Source organism: Vanacampus margaritifer, chromosome 13 (assembly GCF_051991255.1).
Source record: "Vanacampus margaritifer isolate UIUO_Vmar chromosome 13, RoL_Vmar_1.0, whole genome shotgun sequence".
NCBI lineage: Eukaryota > Metazoa > Chordata > Actinopteri > Syngnathiformes > Syngnathidae > Vanacampus > Vanacampus margaritifer.
Window position 1 is genome coordinate 2,776,818 of NC_135444.1, and position 17,427 is coordinate 2,794,244.

Consider the following 17,427-nt stretch of genomic DNA (forward strand, 5'->3'; position numbering starts at 1 on the left):
AACAAATGGACAGAGCAGTGTGCGGGCACATATGCGTGTGGCCATATGTGTATAATAAGAAAGTTAAACAGATCATGCCAATGCCATTCCTCTAGTCCAAGTCAAACGTTAATAGCAAAACAGCTATATTTTTCTCATCATGTATAAGATACCAAGGAAACTAATTTATGTCAGTACGTCACTGTATTACTGAGACAATAATAGTGTGAATATGATTTAAAACACACACATACTTTATAGGAAAGTGTTAAAATATAGAACATTTTGATTGTGAATTGCAATTCATGCTAAACAGAAATCAATAGTTGTACATATCTATTTTAAATGATTATTTTAAGGGCCTACCAACATAAGTTTGAACTGTAAACAGATTTTACACTACTACACTCCAGTACAGTACTAACTATTTTGCTTAGAAGCATGGAACACAATGCATTGACACGCTGGAAAAATAACCACCTGCCTTCATGAGCCTCTTTCACTTTCCCCCCTCTCTTGTCAAATGTCAGCGAGTGAATGCCAACCCTATTAATATTTCATGACCAATTAAATAAAAGCACACATCATGCATGTTTAATATCCAAAGACTGAACTTTATCCTTGCATCCTTTTAAGGCTGGTAATGGCTAGTATTAGATTATCAAGCTTGCAATGAACCTTTCATAAAACTTTCTCAGGATCAAACACCTTTGAAGCATTGAAAAAGCATTGTTAAAATCAGCCAGTTGTAAGGTTTTCTCCTCTTTTCTGCTTCTCATTTTGCTTTTCCTCTTTGCCTTCGACATGGATAAACATTCATTCATTTTCATTACTCAGAGTAAATGTATGCAATGTACTTTATGTTTGTTATTATGATTAAAAGAACGTAATTTGAGATAAATAAATGTTCTCATGATTATAATATTTAACATTTCTATGCACTTTTAGTAAAAAAATAAAGATAAGTCGGGATTTGTTTTTAAACAACGTAAAGCCCTTTGAGTTGTGGTTTTTTTTGTATGAAAAGTGCTATACAAATAAAGATTGATTGATTAATGGATTGATGGATGGATGGATTGATTAATCGATCCCTCAATAGTTTGGAATACACCCTCTGGTCCCCCTTCTTAAAAAGGGGGACCCCCACTCCGGTCTGCCAATCCAGAGGCACTGTCCCCGATGTCCACACGATGTTGCAGAGGCATGTCAACCAGGACAGCCCCACAATATCCAGAGCCTTTAGGAACTCCGCGCAGATCTCATCCACTCCCAGGGCCTTGCCACTGAGGAGCTTTCCAACCACCTCAGTTTGACCCCAGAGATATGAGAGCCCATTTCAGAGTTCTGATCGGGGATCCGTTCCTCCCAATCAAACCCCTTCCAGGTTTCACTGTCATTGCCCACGTGAGCGTTGGAAGTCACCCAGTATGAAGGAGTCCCCATGGGGAGCGCTCTCCAGCACAGCTTCCAAAGACTCCAAAAAGGGTGGGTACTTGCTGTTTGGTGCATAAGCACAAACAACAGTCAGGACCCGTCCCCCCGCCACCTCCAGTCCCAGCTCCAGAGGGAGGCCCCCAGTGACCTGCTTTCGGGCAAGGAAAACCATGATACAATATTTTTATTTATTTATCAAGGGTCTTTTGAGCCGTGCTTTTTCTTCTTCTTCTTATTATTATTATCTTTTTTTTTGTGCCACAACCACGTTTTCGGTTTTGGAGCACAGAGCACTAACGGTGTGCTTTAGTAGTGGGCCACCGACGTAGCTCAGCACCCCATTTGAACTTCTATGCCTTCAACGACAGCGTTGAAAGGCAGACAAATGACCAGGATGTCATTTTTTTGTGCATTATTTTTTTTATTGCACTATACATTATATTCATATTCCATCCCATTTCAGTAGCAAACAGTTTTCTCTGGCACTCGCATATCGTAAAAAAAACATTCTATCACTTGTAGCTGGCCTAACTCCCACAACTTGCCTTCTTTTCCAGGTCCTCTGTACATCAAGTACACTGGAAACTACATGGTGCACAACACCATTCATTCACCAGTCATGCAAAGCGTCCGTCAAATTCAACACATGCTAATTGGTCCTATGAAAAGCAATAAAAAATAGACATTTTCATGAATTTACAACTTGACAGTAAAAAAAAAATAATAATAAATCAGATAAATTCTTCTTAAAAGTATCTTATGTCAGACTCTAGTCAGATCAGTAGACTGTGGTCTTTTGTGTTGGTTCCTAACCATTTTGGCTCATTCCCAGCCCTTCCATTAGTCCACTGTTCGATTCTGGTAAGGGAAGCGCTATCGCAGTCTCCCAGTGTTAAAAGGATGCATAGGGGGTTATACTCTATAGGAGACAGACATTGGAGAGAGAGATGGAAACAGACACACAGGGATTTCTGTTTTTCAGATCACAGGATCATAATGTTCATCATGTTCATTAGGTGCACGGATAGCAATGGATTAACAGACCTATTGTTGATTAAAAATAGTGCTACTCCAGAACCATCATCATTGCATCATTTGTACTATTTTAAATGAACCGAATCGCTTTGGTTCCATTGCAAAAAGGCTGCCAACATCGCTGAAGTTCATTACGTCACAAGTCTTAAAGCAGAAGTCAAGTAAAAAAATGTCTTTGCATTATGTTCTATGTAACCCTACTATCCTGATAAATATTACATTTGAGGAATATGAACTTGGTAGAAAAATGTCATTGTGTTTACGGGCTCAGCCTGTGAATGTCACAGCTCACCAGCTTTTTGGGTTTGGTCACGTGACATTTACAAGCTAATCATTTTTTTTGTTTTATGTATTATAAGATATCCTGATTTGCTGGTACCCACACCCATAAAGTGAAGTACAAAATGCTGGAGCTAGACTTCTGACAAGGACGAATAAGTTTGATCATATTACGCCGATACTTGCCAACTTGCATTGGCTTCTGGTCCACTTGAGATGTAATTTCAAGGTCTTGTTACTTACATATAAAATATTACACGGCTCAGTGCCTTCATATCTCGTTGATCTAGTAGTACCATATGTTCCGACCTGAAACTTCAGTTTGCAACATGGTCTTTTGGTGGTCGCAATTACAGTGGAACCTCGTAAATTGAACGTCTCAGAACTTGAACAAATTGGACTTTGACCAAAAAATCTGGGGGAAAAATGCCTCAGAGTTTGACCTCATTCTTGGAGTCTAAACACCCAAGCAACGCCCAACGTACCTTGAATGGGTAGCCGAGTCAAGCAAAGCGATGTCGAATGCACATGTCACGGTAGTCGAGACGAGGCGCTGCTCATTTCGAGCCAGAGCGTGAACATTACCGGAGGTGCTCCGATGTTTGCGAGTGCATTATGATTTTTCCACGACAATTTTCTTCACCATGGGCCCAAAGAAAGAGAACAGTGCCAGTGGCAGCCAAGGTTATTCTACCTTATGAATAAACTAAAACTAAAATTCAAAAAACAACTTTGTTAATGAAACAGAATATAAACGAAGGTGCCTTTCTTTTCTTTTTCTTTTTTAAACAAAAACTAACTGAAACTACATTTTATTTTACTAAACCAACTAAAACAAACTATTATTATAGCGAAAATGTCCTTTGTTTTAATCTTTGGTAATTAATTTAATACATAGCCTTTGGGGATTATTTTAAATATGATTTTAAATATATTTATTTTGATATTAACCTGAATAAGGACATTTGAAAGTGTGTCACACAGAAGTGACGTCATCTAGCAGCAGCCAATAGAAAAGCACCTTCAGATGACGTCGTTCCTAGGCGACAATTTTGCGTGCTTTTCTTTTGGCTCCAATGGCTTGGCTCGCCTGCTTTTCATTTAACTCAGCTAAATTGCAACGCTAGGTAAGAAAAGCGTTACTTTTTTAATTTTACCATGGTGATTATTAAATATTGCACACGAGTAATACAAATTGAAGAAAAAAAATAAACAAATGAAAATTAATACTAAAATTAACTAAAACTAACCTAAAATTAAGTATGTTTTAAAATAACTAAGACAAATAAAAACTAACAGAACCACTCTGAAAACTAACTAAAATTAAAAAACAAAACTCAAAAACAAATAAAAAATAACTAAAATAAAAATTCCCAAACTATAATAACCATTGTGGCAGGAAAGAAAAACAGAAAGTGCTACAAACCACTTTGGATTTAAGGAAGGAGATAATCGCACCATCTACCGAGACTAGTGTTGTCACAAACAAATATTGTAATCCAATTACTTTCTTTCAATAACGAGCAATCTAACGCGTTATTTTTTCCAAACCAGTAATCTAATTAAAGTTACTTACCTAAGTGGGTGTGCGTTACTATTTTTTAAATTATATCATAATGTATGTAGAATGCAGAATTTTGTTGTATATTTTGAAGAGAATTTCGAGGAGAAAAAGTTTCTCTTGCATTTGGGAGTGACGTCACATTGCATGTCATGTCTCAGCGAAAGACGCAACGCCGGGTCACGTGTACCAACATGTGTGAGCACTCGGAGTCTGACCAAAACAATAGACGCCAACTGACGGAACGCGGTCCAACTCCGGGGCCGCAAGACCCTTTCATGCGGACCTCCAAGAATATGTACTGGGGGGGAAATATATTCAGTTTTATCGATAGACTAATTTTTAATAGGCGCGCGCCAGGGCAGCTATGCCTGAGCCGGGGTCATTTGACAAGAGCCGGAGGTTCGGTAAGCTCGCAATTTGTTTTGTTTTTCGGGGTACACACATTCTCACAACAAAAGTGATGAAGTATAGCGTGGTCAAAAGTCCGAAAAGTAGACACTGAAAAGTTAATTGACTGAGGCATATGCTTTAATTTTACCGGTATCGAGGGCTACGAGCCCAGTTTATCTGCCTACTCACTACGCGTGGAGTGGATTTTGGGCGCAACACAGAAATCCTTTTACTGACTCCGGAATGGTCGAGTAATGTTTGGAAGCAATGGCAGACACGCTATTTGATGAGAAAGGAGAGCAAATTAAGAACAAGCAACATCGACAACAACGAGCAGCGCTGCTCTTGGAGAATGTGTGCACCCTGACAGCGCCATCAAAGTGCCCGGTGTTTTGCGTTAGCTGCGGATGAATCATCAATCAACTGATGTAAGTGACAATCGCTTTTGTATATGTCCGACTCTATCACGAGAACACTAAAACATTTGTTAGGGACATTTTGGGTATCACAGCTTTGAAAACACATACAAGAGGAGAGGACATATATTTGTCCATAAAGGAAATGCTGAAAGAGAAAGGAAATAATGTGAAAATAATTAGTGATGGGGACTCTTCGTTGAAAGATTTAATAATTGAATATTTGCATAAAAAATAAATTCATGAACGAAATATTTGAACAAATAAGTTGAATTATTTAAGAACTTGAACTTTTTGGTCAATTAATTGACATGTTTATAATTGAATAAAAAAGCAGAAAGTAGAAATTATTGCGGTTGGGTGTTTTTCATGTCCGGACCCCGGTCAATTGGGCTGATTGGGTTAGTGGACCTCTTGCCAATTTAGTTGGGAACCCTTGCAATAGACACTACGACGTAAACAATGGAAGAAGAACGGGTGCATTGTTCAAATGTGCCCTTCTGTTATTCAGAGTACCCCAAAAGGAGCCCAGTGCTTACAAAGAAAGGAAACAGCTCAGGCATGAGCCGCTCCATTGCTATATAGCTTTGAAAATGGGCTGCGTTTCAATGCAAGCGGATCGCATCACAGGTTTCCCTATCGAAAAATACACACATGCAAACACACACTGTTTAGACAGATGCACTATGGAAAATATTTTCTTTTTGCAGTAGTTTTAAATGGCTTACTTTACTAAAATTCTGTCACATTGGAGCCAAAAGTAGAATCCTAATTGTTTACTTGCTGCTCTAAATAGTAAATAAGTCATACTACATATATACATGATTAATGTAATGTGCATTGGATTCAATTATAAATGTAAATATTCATATTTTTACTAATGCTCCTAGTAAGAGAAAGACGTTTCTACTATTTGCAACATTGGTACTTCTGAGAATGCCTTCCAAATAAAAGTGAAACTGGTACTGCATGAAATCATTAACTGAATTGAAAATCAATAAATCATTGTGAATCGAATCGGGCCCTTCTGAATCGTATCAAATCGATTTGGGAAATCAGAATTGATACCCAGCCCTATTTGCAATTACTTCGCAAACCTCTCAATGTGTTGCAAACTTTGCACGGACTCAAAAACACTGTCGACCGCTAAAAACTCCACATCCAATTTGAGGAACACAGCACAGTGCAATATAACTCGAAGCAAATTCGACAGGTAAGGAGACAGCCAGAAGTTCTACAGTTACTTCAGCCCCCCTGGCACGCAAACAGATGAAGCTGGATTTTCGTAAAAGAGCACCAGTAAGTGGGAGTGCTCTGAAAAAACTTGGTCGGGCGATATGTTACAGAGGAAATGTGTCCATTGAGTACTGTTGACTCGCCCTCTTTCCGTGCATTAATAGCGTAACGTCTTGCAAGAACGCCACCAGCAAACGTTGGTTGGGATGTCAACCTTTTACTTCAATTAACAAACGGCACTGTTGGCCGTAGCCGACACCAGAAAATAGAAACACAATTCACGAGGGCTAGCAGAAAAGGCAAGAATAAACACACGCAACCAACCCACACGTAACGTCCATCCTCTCCCGCGAGACCTGTGTTGCGTTTACTAACAGTCAGAAATAAGAGTGCTAAACAGAAACGGCAACACTGGAACACACAACACATATAGTTCGTTACACTAGATTATCAATAATGCTGAGCTGCCCCACAGAGTGTCTTTCTCGTCATACCTCAAGTAAGAGTATGCCAGAGTAAAAAATAAAAAATAAAAAGGTTATCTGCATGACTGTAGTTCAGCTCTGGTACTTGAGAAAATAGAAACATTTTATAGTTACAGTTGCATCCAGCCTACATGTAAATGTTATAGTTACAGTTTGTAACCAGCCTGCAGGTGTAACGTGGTATACACCAATTTCTGTATTGTAAAAACAGAGAAACAGAAACATGTTTCAAGTTTATGCACTTTCATAAGTATTATTTAAGTAACCGGTTGTCATGCTTATGTTGAGGCAGCAAATGGCAGAAATTAAGTTCCTTAAAAGTAATTTATCAATTACCACCCTGACCGCCTGGTGGAAGGCACTAGAAATTACAAAAGCGCAATTGGAGCCCACAGGGCTTTCTCCCATAAGGCATAACCCCGACTTTCAACTTAACAACCAATCATTTTATTTAGGTGTGTGGGGGCAGAAAGGAATTACACATCTTCACCATATTTTCTTAGATAATATGTTTATATCATATACATCCTTGCTCCAAAAATGCAAAATAAAAAAAAACGATTTTTTTTTTTTACATTATCTGCAAGTTAAAAATATGATAAAGAAACAAATTCCAACACGTCGGGGTATTCTCCAACCGCCTCCAACTGTTTTGGCTAAAGATATTACAAAGCTTTCTCCGACAACAACAAAAACACTCTCAAAACTATATAAGTTACTTTTGTATACTGATAAAATGTATTTACCCATCTCAAAATGGGAGACAGACTTGTCTATAGCTCCGGAATCTGACTTTTGGATTCAAGTTTGTGAAAACGTATTTAAAATGACAAAACACACTAATTTACAACTTATCCAATGAAAAATTATTCATAGAACATACATTACTCAATATATGATGAGGAAAATGGGACTCTCAGACTCTAACATTTGTCTCCAGTGTTTACAAAACACTACAGACACTTATTTTCATGCTTTATGGTTATGCACTCCGGTTAAGTATTTCTGAACTATAGTGTTAGAAAAACTTTCCGCTATCTTGGACTGTAGGATACCTTTATCTCCAAACTTGTGTTTGCTAGGTGACTTAACAACAACTGATTTACCACGTAAACAATTTCAATCTACACTTGTAGCCCTTACTATCGCTAAAAAAACAATTCTTGTTAACTGGAAAAATAAACAAACTCTGAATATCGACTAATGGTCTAACCTCATAAATCACATTTTAATGGAAAAAATATCTGCCTCGAATAAAAACCAAATATCAAAATTTATGCAAACATGGTCTAAGTATATAGAATTTTAAATCTCAATCTAGTTACTTAATTCTGCCTGTTAGCGAGAGCCACCACATCGCAATAACTTACATTGCTGTTTCTGTATTTGGCAATTTGTAACTAACAGTTGTGTTTTATAGTCAGGAACCGAGTTGCTGCCAGCAGGATCGAGCAGACTACACCAAATGACACCTTACAGTCACCAAGTACTCAAGATTCACTTCCAATGGGCACTAAGGGTTAATATTCGGAATTACTGCATGCCAGTGGATTAACTTTATAGGTGCTGTCCCCCCTGGCTGAGCGTGGGCGGCTCTGCCCCTCTGTTGGCTGCTGGGTGGGGGCGGTGCGGGTGGGCCTCCGAGGTGCCCTGTGGTTTCCTCTCCACTCCCCCTTCCTCCACCTTGCCGCCTCTCCCTTCTCACCTCTCCCCGCCCGTCTTCTGCCTCCCTGTCCCTTTTCCCTCGTCACCCTTCTTCCTCCTCCTCCCCCCTCTCTCTGCTGCTCTGCAGCCGCCCCTTGCCCTTCTTGTCGTCTCCTCCGCCCGTCCTATCCGCCTTCCTCCCCCTTCCCTGGGCCGGGTGGGGGTGTTGTGCCTGTCCCGCTCCCTTATAATTAATAGTATTTCATGTGTAATTGAATTTGAATTATTGCTTATTAATAATGATTTAAGAATTATATGAACAAATTCTATTTCATTGTTTGCAATATCGCCCACCCCTAGTGTCATCACTTTACCATCAGTGTTAAACTTTTGTTAAATCAGAGTAAAGCAAAGGGGTGGGGGGCGCTCTTGCTCCTGGGTTTGCTCTCCGACCGGTGGCCACTGTGGGGCCCGGGGGTCGTCCTTTGGCGCTGCCGCGGCCTGGGGGGCCCTGAGGTGTTGCGCTTGCTCTGTCCTGGCAGGGGTCGACGGCTCCCCTCTTTGGTGGAGATTTTCATGCATGCCAGATCCACCACACAAGCATCTATCGAAACTCAGACACAATCTGCTTCTTCCTCAGGTCATTGAATCGGTGGAGGCTGGTGTCTGTGGATCTCACTCTGCTTCGTCTGTCCTTCCTTCCTTTCCTCAGTCTCTCCTTTGGTCTCTTGAGGTTACCCTGATTTGTTGGACTTTAGATGTCTCTGGGGTTGGTGAAGGGCTCTGGTTGGTGGCCTGGTGGGTGGTGTCTGGTCGGTGCTGGATTTCACTTTCCTTTTTTTTTTTGGTCCTTCCTCGGGTCTCCTGACGGCCTCACGACTCTGGCTGGAAGTGTTCGGTTTAGGTGAACGGTATGGGATTTTTTTAATAGGTTTTAGGTGAACTAATGAATACACACACTCGCACATACACATACACATACAAAAAAAATAAAAAATAAAGGAGAGAGCAATGATGATGACATGTCAAAACGGTAAAATAACCGAATGAACAATACTGAGCTCTCCAGGAAAAAAAATAGAAAAAAGAAAGAAAGAAAAAAAAGGATAGAGGGAAATAAGGATTAATTATTTTACTGGCTTGGGTAATTAACATTCAGTAATATATCTGCCTTTGGTCTTGTTATCCCATCTCATGCCACTCATTAGTCTTCTTTGACTTTCTTTCAATCCTAATAATCCACATTAATTTATTGAATAAGGGCCACTAAAGTCTCTGTGTGTATGGAGGACCAGAAGTGCCAAAATTAAATAAATGAATACACCATTAAACAATAAATAAATGTGTCATTAATTAATTAAATGTTTCATTTATTATTTAAATATAGAATTAAATAAATCAATGTGTTATTAAATGAGTCATTAATTAACGAAATTACCTATGATTATTTGTAAATATATATATAATTATTTCTCTTTTTAATTAATTATTTCATGGTCACTGTGTTGCAGTGTTTTATGAATTTATTTTATTTGTCAAACTCACCCATCAAAGGTTGGTGGGCAGTGCCTAATACCTGATTGGTCACCCTGCTCACCAAGTCAAGGCAAATCCATGTCAGAATAATTAATTGATGCAGAGTGAGTAGCTAGTAAACACAATTCAATAGGCTGGGTGGCGCTATTGACCTCAATGGGTGCATTACCATTAGACTCAGATTTACACTTTCATGAAGTGCTTTGGGGGTTTGGGGCGGCTGGGGCTGGGTTGGGGTGGATGGGGGGCGGGGTTGGGGTATGGTGGGGTTGGCTGTGGACCGGTGGGGTGCCTGGCGGGCCTGCAGTGCCCCATCCTATTGCGTTGGGTCGGGGGCGCGGGCCGTGTTGGGGTGGGGGGGCGCTCCTGCTCCTGGGTTTGCGCTCCGGCCGGGGGTTGTCCCCTGGTGCTGCCGTGGCCTGGGGGGCCCTGAGGTGTTGCGCTTGCTCTTTCCTAGCATGGGTCGACGATTCCCCTCTTTGGTGGAGATTTTCATACATGCCAGATCCACCACACCAGCATCTATCGAAACACAGACATAATCTGCTTTTTTCTCTGGTCGTTGAATCGGTGGAGGCTGATGTCTGTGGATCTCACTCTGCTTCGTCTGTCCTTCCTTCCTTCCTTTTCTCAGTCTCTCCTTTGGTCTCTTGAGGCCTCCCTGATTTGTTGGAATTTGGATGTTTCTGGGTTTGGTGAAAGACTCTGGTTGGTGGCCCGGTGGGTGGTGTCTGGTCGGTGCTGGATTTCACTTTCCTTTCTTTTCTTTGGTCCTTCCTCGGGTCTCCTGACGGCCTCACGGCTCTGGCTGGGTTCTGAAATGTTCGGTTTAGGTGAACGGTATGGGATTTTTTAATAGGTTTTAGGTGAACTAATGAATACACACTCACACGCACGCGTACTCACCCACATACAAAAAAAAAAAAAGAGAGCAATGATGATGACATGTCAAATCGGTAAAATTACCGAATGAACAATACTGAGCTCTCCAGAAAAAAATAAAAAAAAATAAAAAATAATTAGCGCTTTTATTTTTATGTTGGTTTTGCATAATAACAAGCCTCGATCACTCTATTTCAGCAAAAAAATCCATCACCGTAGCCACCATGTTTCTAACCTCTTCAGGCCGAAGCAGTCGATTAGACAAGGTTTGAGTGAATCAGCCCCGCCCACTAACTTTGACGAGTTTGACAGATAAAATAAATTCATGAAACGCTGTAACAAAGGAACATGAAATAAATAAATACAGAAATAATTAAATATATATATATATATATATATATATATATATATATATATATATATATATATATATATATATATATAAATAATTTGGGCACTTTTGGTCCTCCATATGTGTGGGCTTTGAGTCTTACTGTGTGTGTGCGGGAGACAGACAGAAAGTTTTGACATTGAGTAGCACCAACCTCCACTACAAGTTTCACACAAAGACATCTATATCCTTGCATGCCTGCATGTGTGTTATTAGGTTTTATGTATGATGTGCAGCACAAAATATATAGCAGAGTGTGAATTGAAGTTCCCTTCATGGAAGCAGAAGGGTGCATCGTAGAGCGCTACCACTACCGCTTTACAGTAAGAAGGTTTGGGTTTCAAGCGTTGGTAAGGGCTTTTCTATATGTATTGATTCTCCAAACTGTTGCTGCATGGGTTCAACCGGGATACTATTGACTTCATGCCCCTGTACAAAAACGTGTGCAGGATGATAATTCATTAAAATGAAGTAAAATGAAGGTCAAATTGAATGGTTCTGTCAAAAATTGGCAGTTTTGTGACTGGTGGTCTATACTCCACCTCTTCTATGAAATCAACTGGGATAGGTGCTGTGGATGCATTAGAGGTTATCTTTTTAGACCTCTGCTGCCTCCAATTGATTCAAACGCACTACTACAACCAAAAGCTGTCACATCAAATAATGACATAAAAAAAACTAATAATACATATTACCAGGGGCTGTGTAGGAAGGCTACACAGGGAGGAAAAGAAAAAATATATGTCAAAAGGCTCGGTGAAAACTCATAAGAAACAAACCAACAATAGCACACAATTTTCTAAACTTGTGTATAATGCAATGTTTAACACATGCAAGTGACAGAGGCAGGTTTACCTGGTAGCAGGCATGGGTTTTAGAATAGAGGGAAGAGAATTCATTCAAACTCCCCCCTTCTGGATAAGGCCACACCTCGCCATCAAATGGAGCCTCTGGAGATTCTTCCTATGATATATAGACATCAGCACTGTGTAATTCAGCACATTTTTTGCAGCTTTTTCCCCCCGGTTTTTAAAAAGCATATAGTGAAACATAAGGAAGGTTAGGAGTGACATCAGAAGATTAGTTTCTATATATTACACATTTGAAGATAATTGCTGAAAAACTACACTAGAATAAGAATTGTGTAGTGCTCAATTTTGGAGATTGGGTTTCAATTTTCCTGACTTTTTGGGTGCAGTAAAACGGCACATAGTGACAACAGAACAGCTTAACACCTTTGTTCAATTAGTGACTATCCGGTGCAATTGTGAGTTACTTATATTTGTTTGGCCAATGTATACTGCTACAGCATGCAATTAGCTAGCTATGCCTACACTCTGAAAAAGTTAACATCTTCTCCGAATGCCACAATTTATAGAACAACTCAGTTATGTTATTTAAATTTTTATGTCATGTATTTTGTGCTATTCAGGCCACGTTCAGTGTTAAAAAAACAAACAAAGCAATGTGGTGTTTATAAAACAGGACTTGGAGGTATGTGCTCAAATGTCTGCCATGTATCTTTATACTATGAGGCACATGCTGAATAACGTGTGCAGCTGTATTAAATAAATAGTTAATTTTCCCTCAAGTGTCTTGTCCTTTGTACCGACATACGACACAACACCAAGCAAGGCGAATGCGGTGACATATCGGATGAGTCAACCGTCTGTAGGCTTTGTGATGTGTGGAAGCCTGTTAGCTACTCTCAACCTGACATAGAAAAAGTCCGACGATGAGTCGCAAGGCACCAGCTGTGATGTACGTTCTTGCTAGTGTAGGCTTGAGGCGGCTATGTTGGAATGTGTAGGCATATGCTAGACATACAAACGTATTTGCGTGACAGTTAAAAGTTTAGCAGGGCGTGTTTTCAACACATTGAGGGTGTTTACACAAGTACTGGTACCAGTACCGTACTGATTACTGGTACTTCTACTACTACTGGTAAAAATAAATTAATTCATTCATTTGAAAAAATAATGCAGCAAAAGTCCTCTAATTGTGTGTCAGAACAGTGCCCCTGTGTCGGTGTTCAAGTCACACAAATGCAGTTCAAAGCAAACAAGACAGAACTGGTGGGCAACTATGAGACAGTGTCAGGCCAGTACAGTACAATACAACGGAACAAATGCATTCACATAAATCGATCAAGCTATTTAACAGCATTGCACATTTTTTGCACATCAGGTTGAATCCTTTCTGTAAGAAATGGCTTGGACGCAATCGAGTCTGGATATGTATTTTGCCACCTTCACAGCCATCTTACTTAACTATTATTTCTGCTTTTTTCAATGAGAGTGTGTGTACATTCCCATTCACAGACGCATGCCACGCTACGTATCCGCTTGGTGAATTTTGGCGACGAAGACTGTACTCTTACCTATTTAATCCACACATGTATATGGCTGGTTGGTTGTCGAACTATCACGTGAACACCATCTTAAACCCGCAAAACATGCTGATTGAGTTTGTGAGGTGGGTTTACAGTTGTATCACACGAACCATGTAAATGTTAGATGCTTGTACTAGAATATTTGTCTTATTGTTTGCAATTGAATACTCAACTAGAGTGATTCGTCAATAAAATCTGTCATATATCAAAATGATGGTGATGAGGAGGACTATTTTGCTTAATTCCAATCAATGGTCCATCTGATGACTTGATCACTCTGGTGTCGCACTACATAATCAAATCACTATAGGCTTCTATTGTACATTCAAGTTTTCCCTGTGTTTGGGATGTCAGTCTGATGTTTAATTTTCAGTGAGATTTTATAATGCCCAAATCCCGAAATAATAAACAACAAATATATTGGTGCCCAAAGACTTTTACACACTACGGGACGCATATAAAATTATGACTAGTGTTAAAAAAGGTTAGATGTTTCGTGTTCAATTATTCTTAAGTGTTTTAAATAATGTGTTACTTTAGCAAAAACATTCTTACCATCTTTATGGTATTTTTTGGATGAATACAAATGAGTACATTTGTTTAGCTGCCATCTACTATATATTAAGACAAAACCATAAATCATACATGTTCAAAAATGTAAAGGAAAAAGGAGTGTGTTATTTTCACATCGAAAAACAGACAGACAGTGATTGCAATAAAAGCAGCGAGAAGGGAACATGCACATGGGGAGAACAAGATGGCAGATCCATCTGTCATACAGAATCACGCCAGATGAAGGATTTGGGAGGGAAGTTAAAATAACCTGTGCATATTCACCAACAGCGAAGTACAAGTATGATGTGAACATGATGTTTGTTATCTTAACGGTGTGCATGTGTGTGTGCTATTTAAGGACCAGTCAAGATGACAATATAAAACATGTGATAAGAGGTATTTAATGATGAGTGTAAGCTTCTCAAACATAACAGGACAACATACACACAATCAAACTGTACTAAACATGACTGGGCACACCCCCACACACACATTCGCATACACACTAAGAAAAAATGGAATGATGGAGTAAGGTGTCGAGCCACAAGATGGAGCTAAAAAGCAACAATTCTGTCAATGTGTTTTTGTGTTTAGGTTGTCCGTTCACTCCTACACTTAGAATGATAACTCACCCAATAGCTACAGTTTAATTTTCCCAAAGTGATTAAAGTAAATAAGCATCCCAACAAAGACGCACAGTAACAATCCTCACCAATGCATGTTCATGTATAAACTCTGTAACAAGTATTGAACTATGAATTAACTTGCAAAGCCCAAAGAAAATCCAAGATGACCAACCTGACCATACTGTATAAGTTAGGTGTGAAGGTGATAGGTAAAGAAAAGCCGTGAATATGTTGCTTTAAAGTAATAGCCTATTACAAAAAAATGTGTGGTGGGGCAATGGTGCGACACATGCAAGTCCCCATGGTACAAAAGATATTTAATGCATAGTAGAGTATAGCAAGTCAGGTCAAGACTCAAAAGTGCTAAAAAAAAAATGGTCTGAAAATTTTGATTTCCCGTGCATTAATTTGCTCTCAAAACTAGGAATGACCAACCTGCTTCAACAGTTGAGCAGGATTTGCATTATTTAGAAAACATTTAACCTGCTCCACGTGTGATACTTTATGTTGGTGTGTCACATATTGTGATTGTAAATCAAATCAAATCAAAACAAACTTGATTTTTATAGCACCTTTCATACACTCAAGGTGCTGAACAATTTAATGTCACAAAATGTGAAAAAGTTCAAGGTTCATGTTCAAATTTATGATTAAGGCACTGTAAACTATTGTTGAAGTTAACAAAATAAAATACAACTTAGTTACCTGAGCAGGTGTGATGTGTGCGTGAGTGACGTAACCGTGGACATGCTGAATCTGAGAGAGCTGTCGCTCTGCCACCTGAACCAGCTCCGCCCCCCGGAGATCACCACGGCGACCAAGAGATCCATCCCTCAATAGTGAGCTTTCCATGTCCCTTCCCATGTCTCTTTCCAAAGTGCCACTGTGCCCTCTCCCTCTTCTCCAGGTCCCTTGATCCATTCCTTCACTCTTAAGAGTCCTTGCATCAGTCAGCTCTTTGACAACTCCCATTGGGTGCTGATGGCAGCTATGTTGGTAGAATTTTGGTGGGCCTAGCAAACCCCCTTCTTCTTCTGGGTATCGGTACTTCTAGGGGAGGATGAGTTGGGCCAGCAAGGAGATAAGGAATGCAGAAAAGGGAAGGGAAAAAGGGGATGAGAGAGTGGTGATGAGGTGGTACATGTGCCAGGGAAACAGGAAAAAAAGAACAAAGGAACAAGATAAGTTGTATTAAAGACAAGAAACAGATAGAAATGGTTACATTTTTGTTACAGTAAAGATAAGCTGTAGAGATAGAACTATAAAAAGAAAATGGATTAAATACAAAGAAGAAAAACATTTATTTGCTGTTGCAGGTCGTCATTTTGGTCGAAAATAATTCACCCTGGACTAATTGTCAGTCAATCTTGACTCTCCAGTTTGTTGCATCCACACATCGCCACTCTGAACTAGCTGTCTCCAAGGCTCGCTATGGTAACAACACAAGTGTCTGTATGTTTGCTGGTAATGCCAAATACAAACATAAAAGTATGAGCAGCGGGGGGAAAAACATATGTATAGCTTTGAAAAAAAAAGACTGCAAAATTACAAGTTGAATGAATGCCATGCAAACAATTCATTGAGATTCGAAGTCAAGTGTTCTCCCTCCCGCCAATCCGAGACGAGACAAAGACCTTCAAAATGTGCAACACTACTTCAGCATAAACACATTTGTTCAACATATACAAAAATTAAAGGATGTAATAGCAGTGTCAATATTACAGTGGGGCCTTGAGACATGAGTGAGTCACCCCGTGAGTTTTTTCGAGATACTATTTGTGTGAGCAATTTATTTTTTTTGCTTTGACTCAAGTCCACTCAAAACGCCCCCTGCATTTTCTTTAGCCCTTAATATTTATAATATTAAAGGGATCATTTATAATATTTATATATTTAATATTGATACTATTTATTTACAATTTTGCATTTTTAGGCTTTGAAAGTGAATTTATGAACGGGACCTCGGAAAGAACTTTGCTGACACGTTTAATGACAAATTACGATGAATAATGATGGGATTATGAGCAAATATGCATGTTGGAGAAACAATGGATTCAACAATGGACAATGGCAACAACTATGAATAATTGCGAACACAAATGTGACTTATTCCGACCAATTACGAACCCTGTCGAACTCTGGCGAAACGCAACTTTCGCAACGTTCGACAACGTCCGCAACTATTAAGACTTAAACCTACTTACTAAAAGAGCAACCCCAGCATTTTTGCTAATGTGCTACTGTGAGTAAGAAAGCCCTTTTAAACACACAATGGAAGACTTTAAATTGGAATGTCAATGTGTGTTTGCCCCCTACTTTGCCTGCTACACTCATACTTTTCTTAGTTTTGGTCAAAATTTGGCATGCATTCAACATGGGCAATAATTTCATTTTTTTCTGGGATGTTTAATGATTTATTTGAACTGTTCTTTTTCCAGGGTGGAATGGTTATATAACATGCATCTTCAATGAGTTTTAAAAGCAAGAACTGTCTGCCGTTTGGATTCAAACCCTTCTATGCTCTACTCTAATTTTTCTCTTTCATTGTTAACATTCTAATTAGGCAGCTATAGCTCAAAATAA

At 39.4% G+C, this 17,427-nt stretch overlaps 1 protein-coding gene across 9 annotated transcripts in view; it reads right to left on the reverse strand.

Annotated features, from left to right (window-relative positions):
- Positions 1-17,427, reverse strand: part of dlg1a (discs large MAGUK scaffold protein 1a) — a 133,114-nt gene that overhangs the window by 76,661 nt on the left and 39,026 nt on the right. For 4 of the 9 annotated variants that reach the window (XM_077584792.1, XM_077584790.1, XM_077584799.1 and 1 more), the window contains 2 exons: positions 15,550-15,894; positions 12,127-12,234 (listed from right to left, as the gene is read on the reverse strand). The exons of 1 other annotated variant lie outside the window; for it this stretch is intronic. In XM_077584792.1, the coding sequence (XP_077440918.1) occupies positions 12,127-12,234; positions 15,550-15,894 (453 nt within the window). The remainder of the gene's footprint in view (positions 1-12,126; positions 12,235-15,549; positions 15,895-17,427) is intronic. 4 more of the 9 variants (XM_077584793.1, XM_077584800.1, XM_077584795.1 and 1 more) reach the window with 3 other exon arrangements.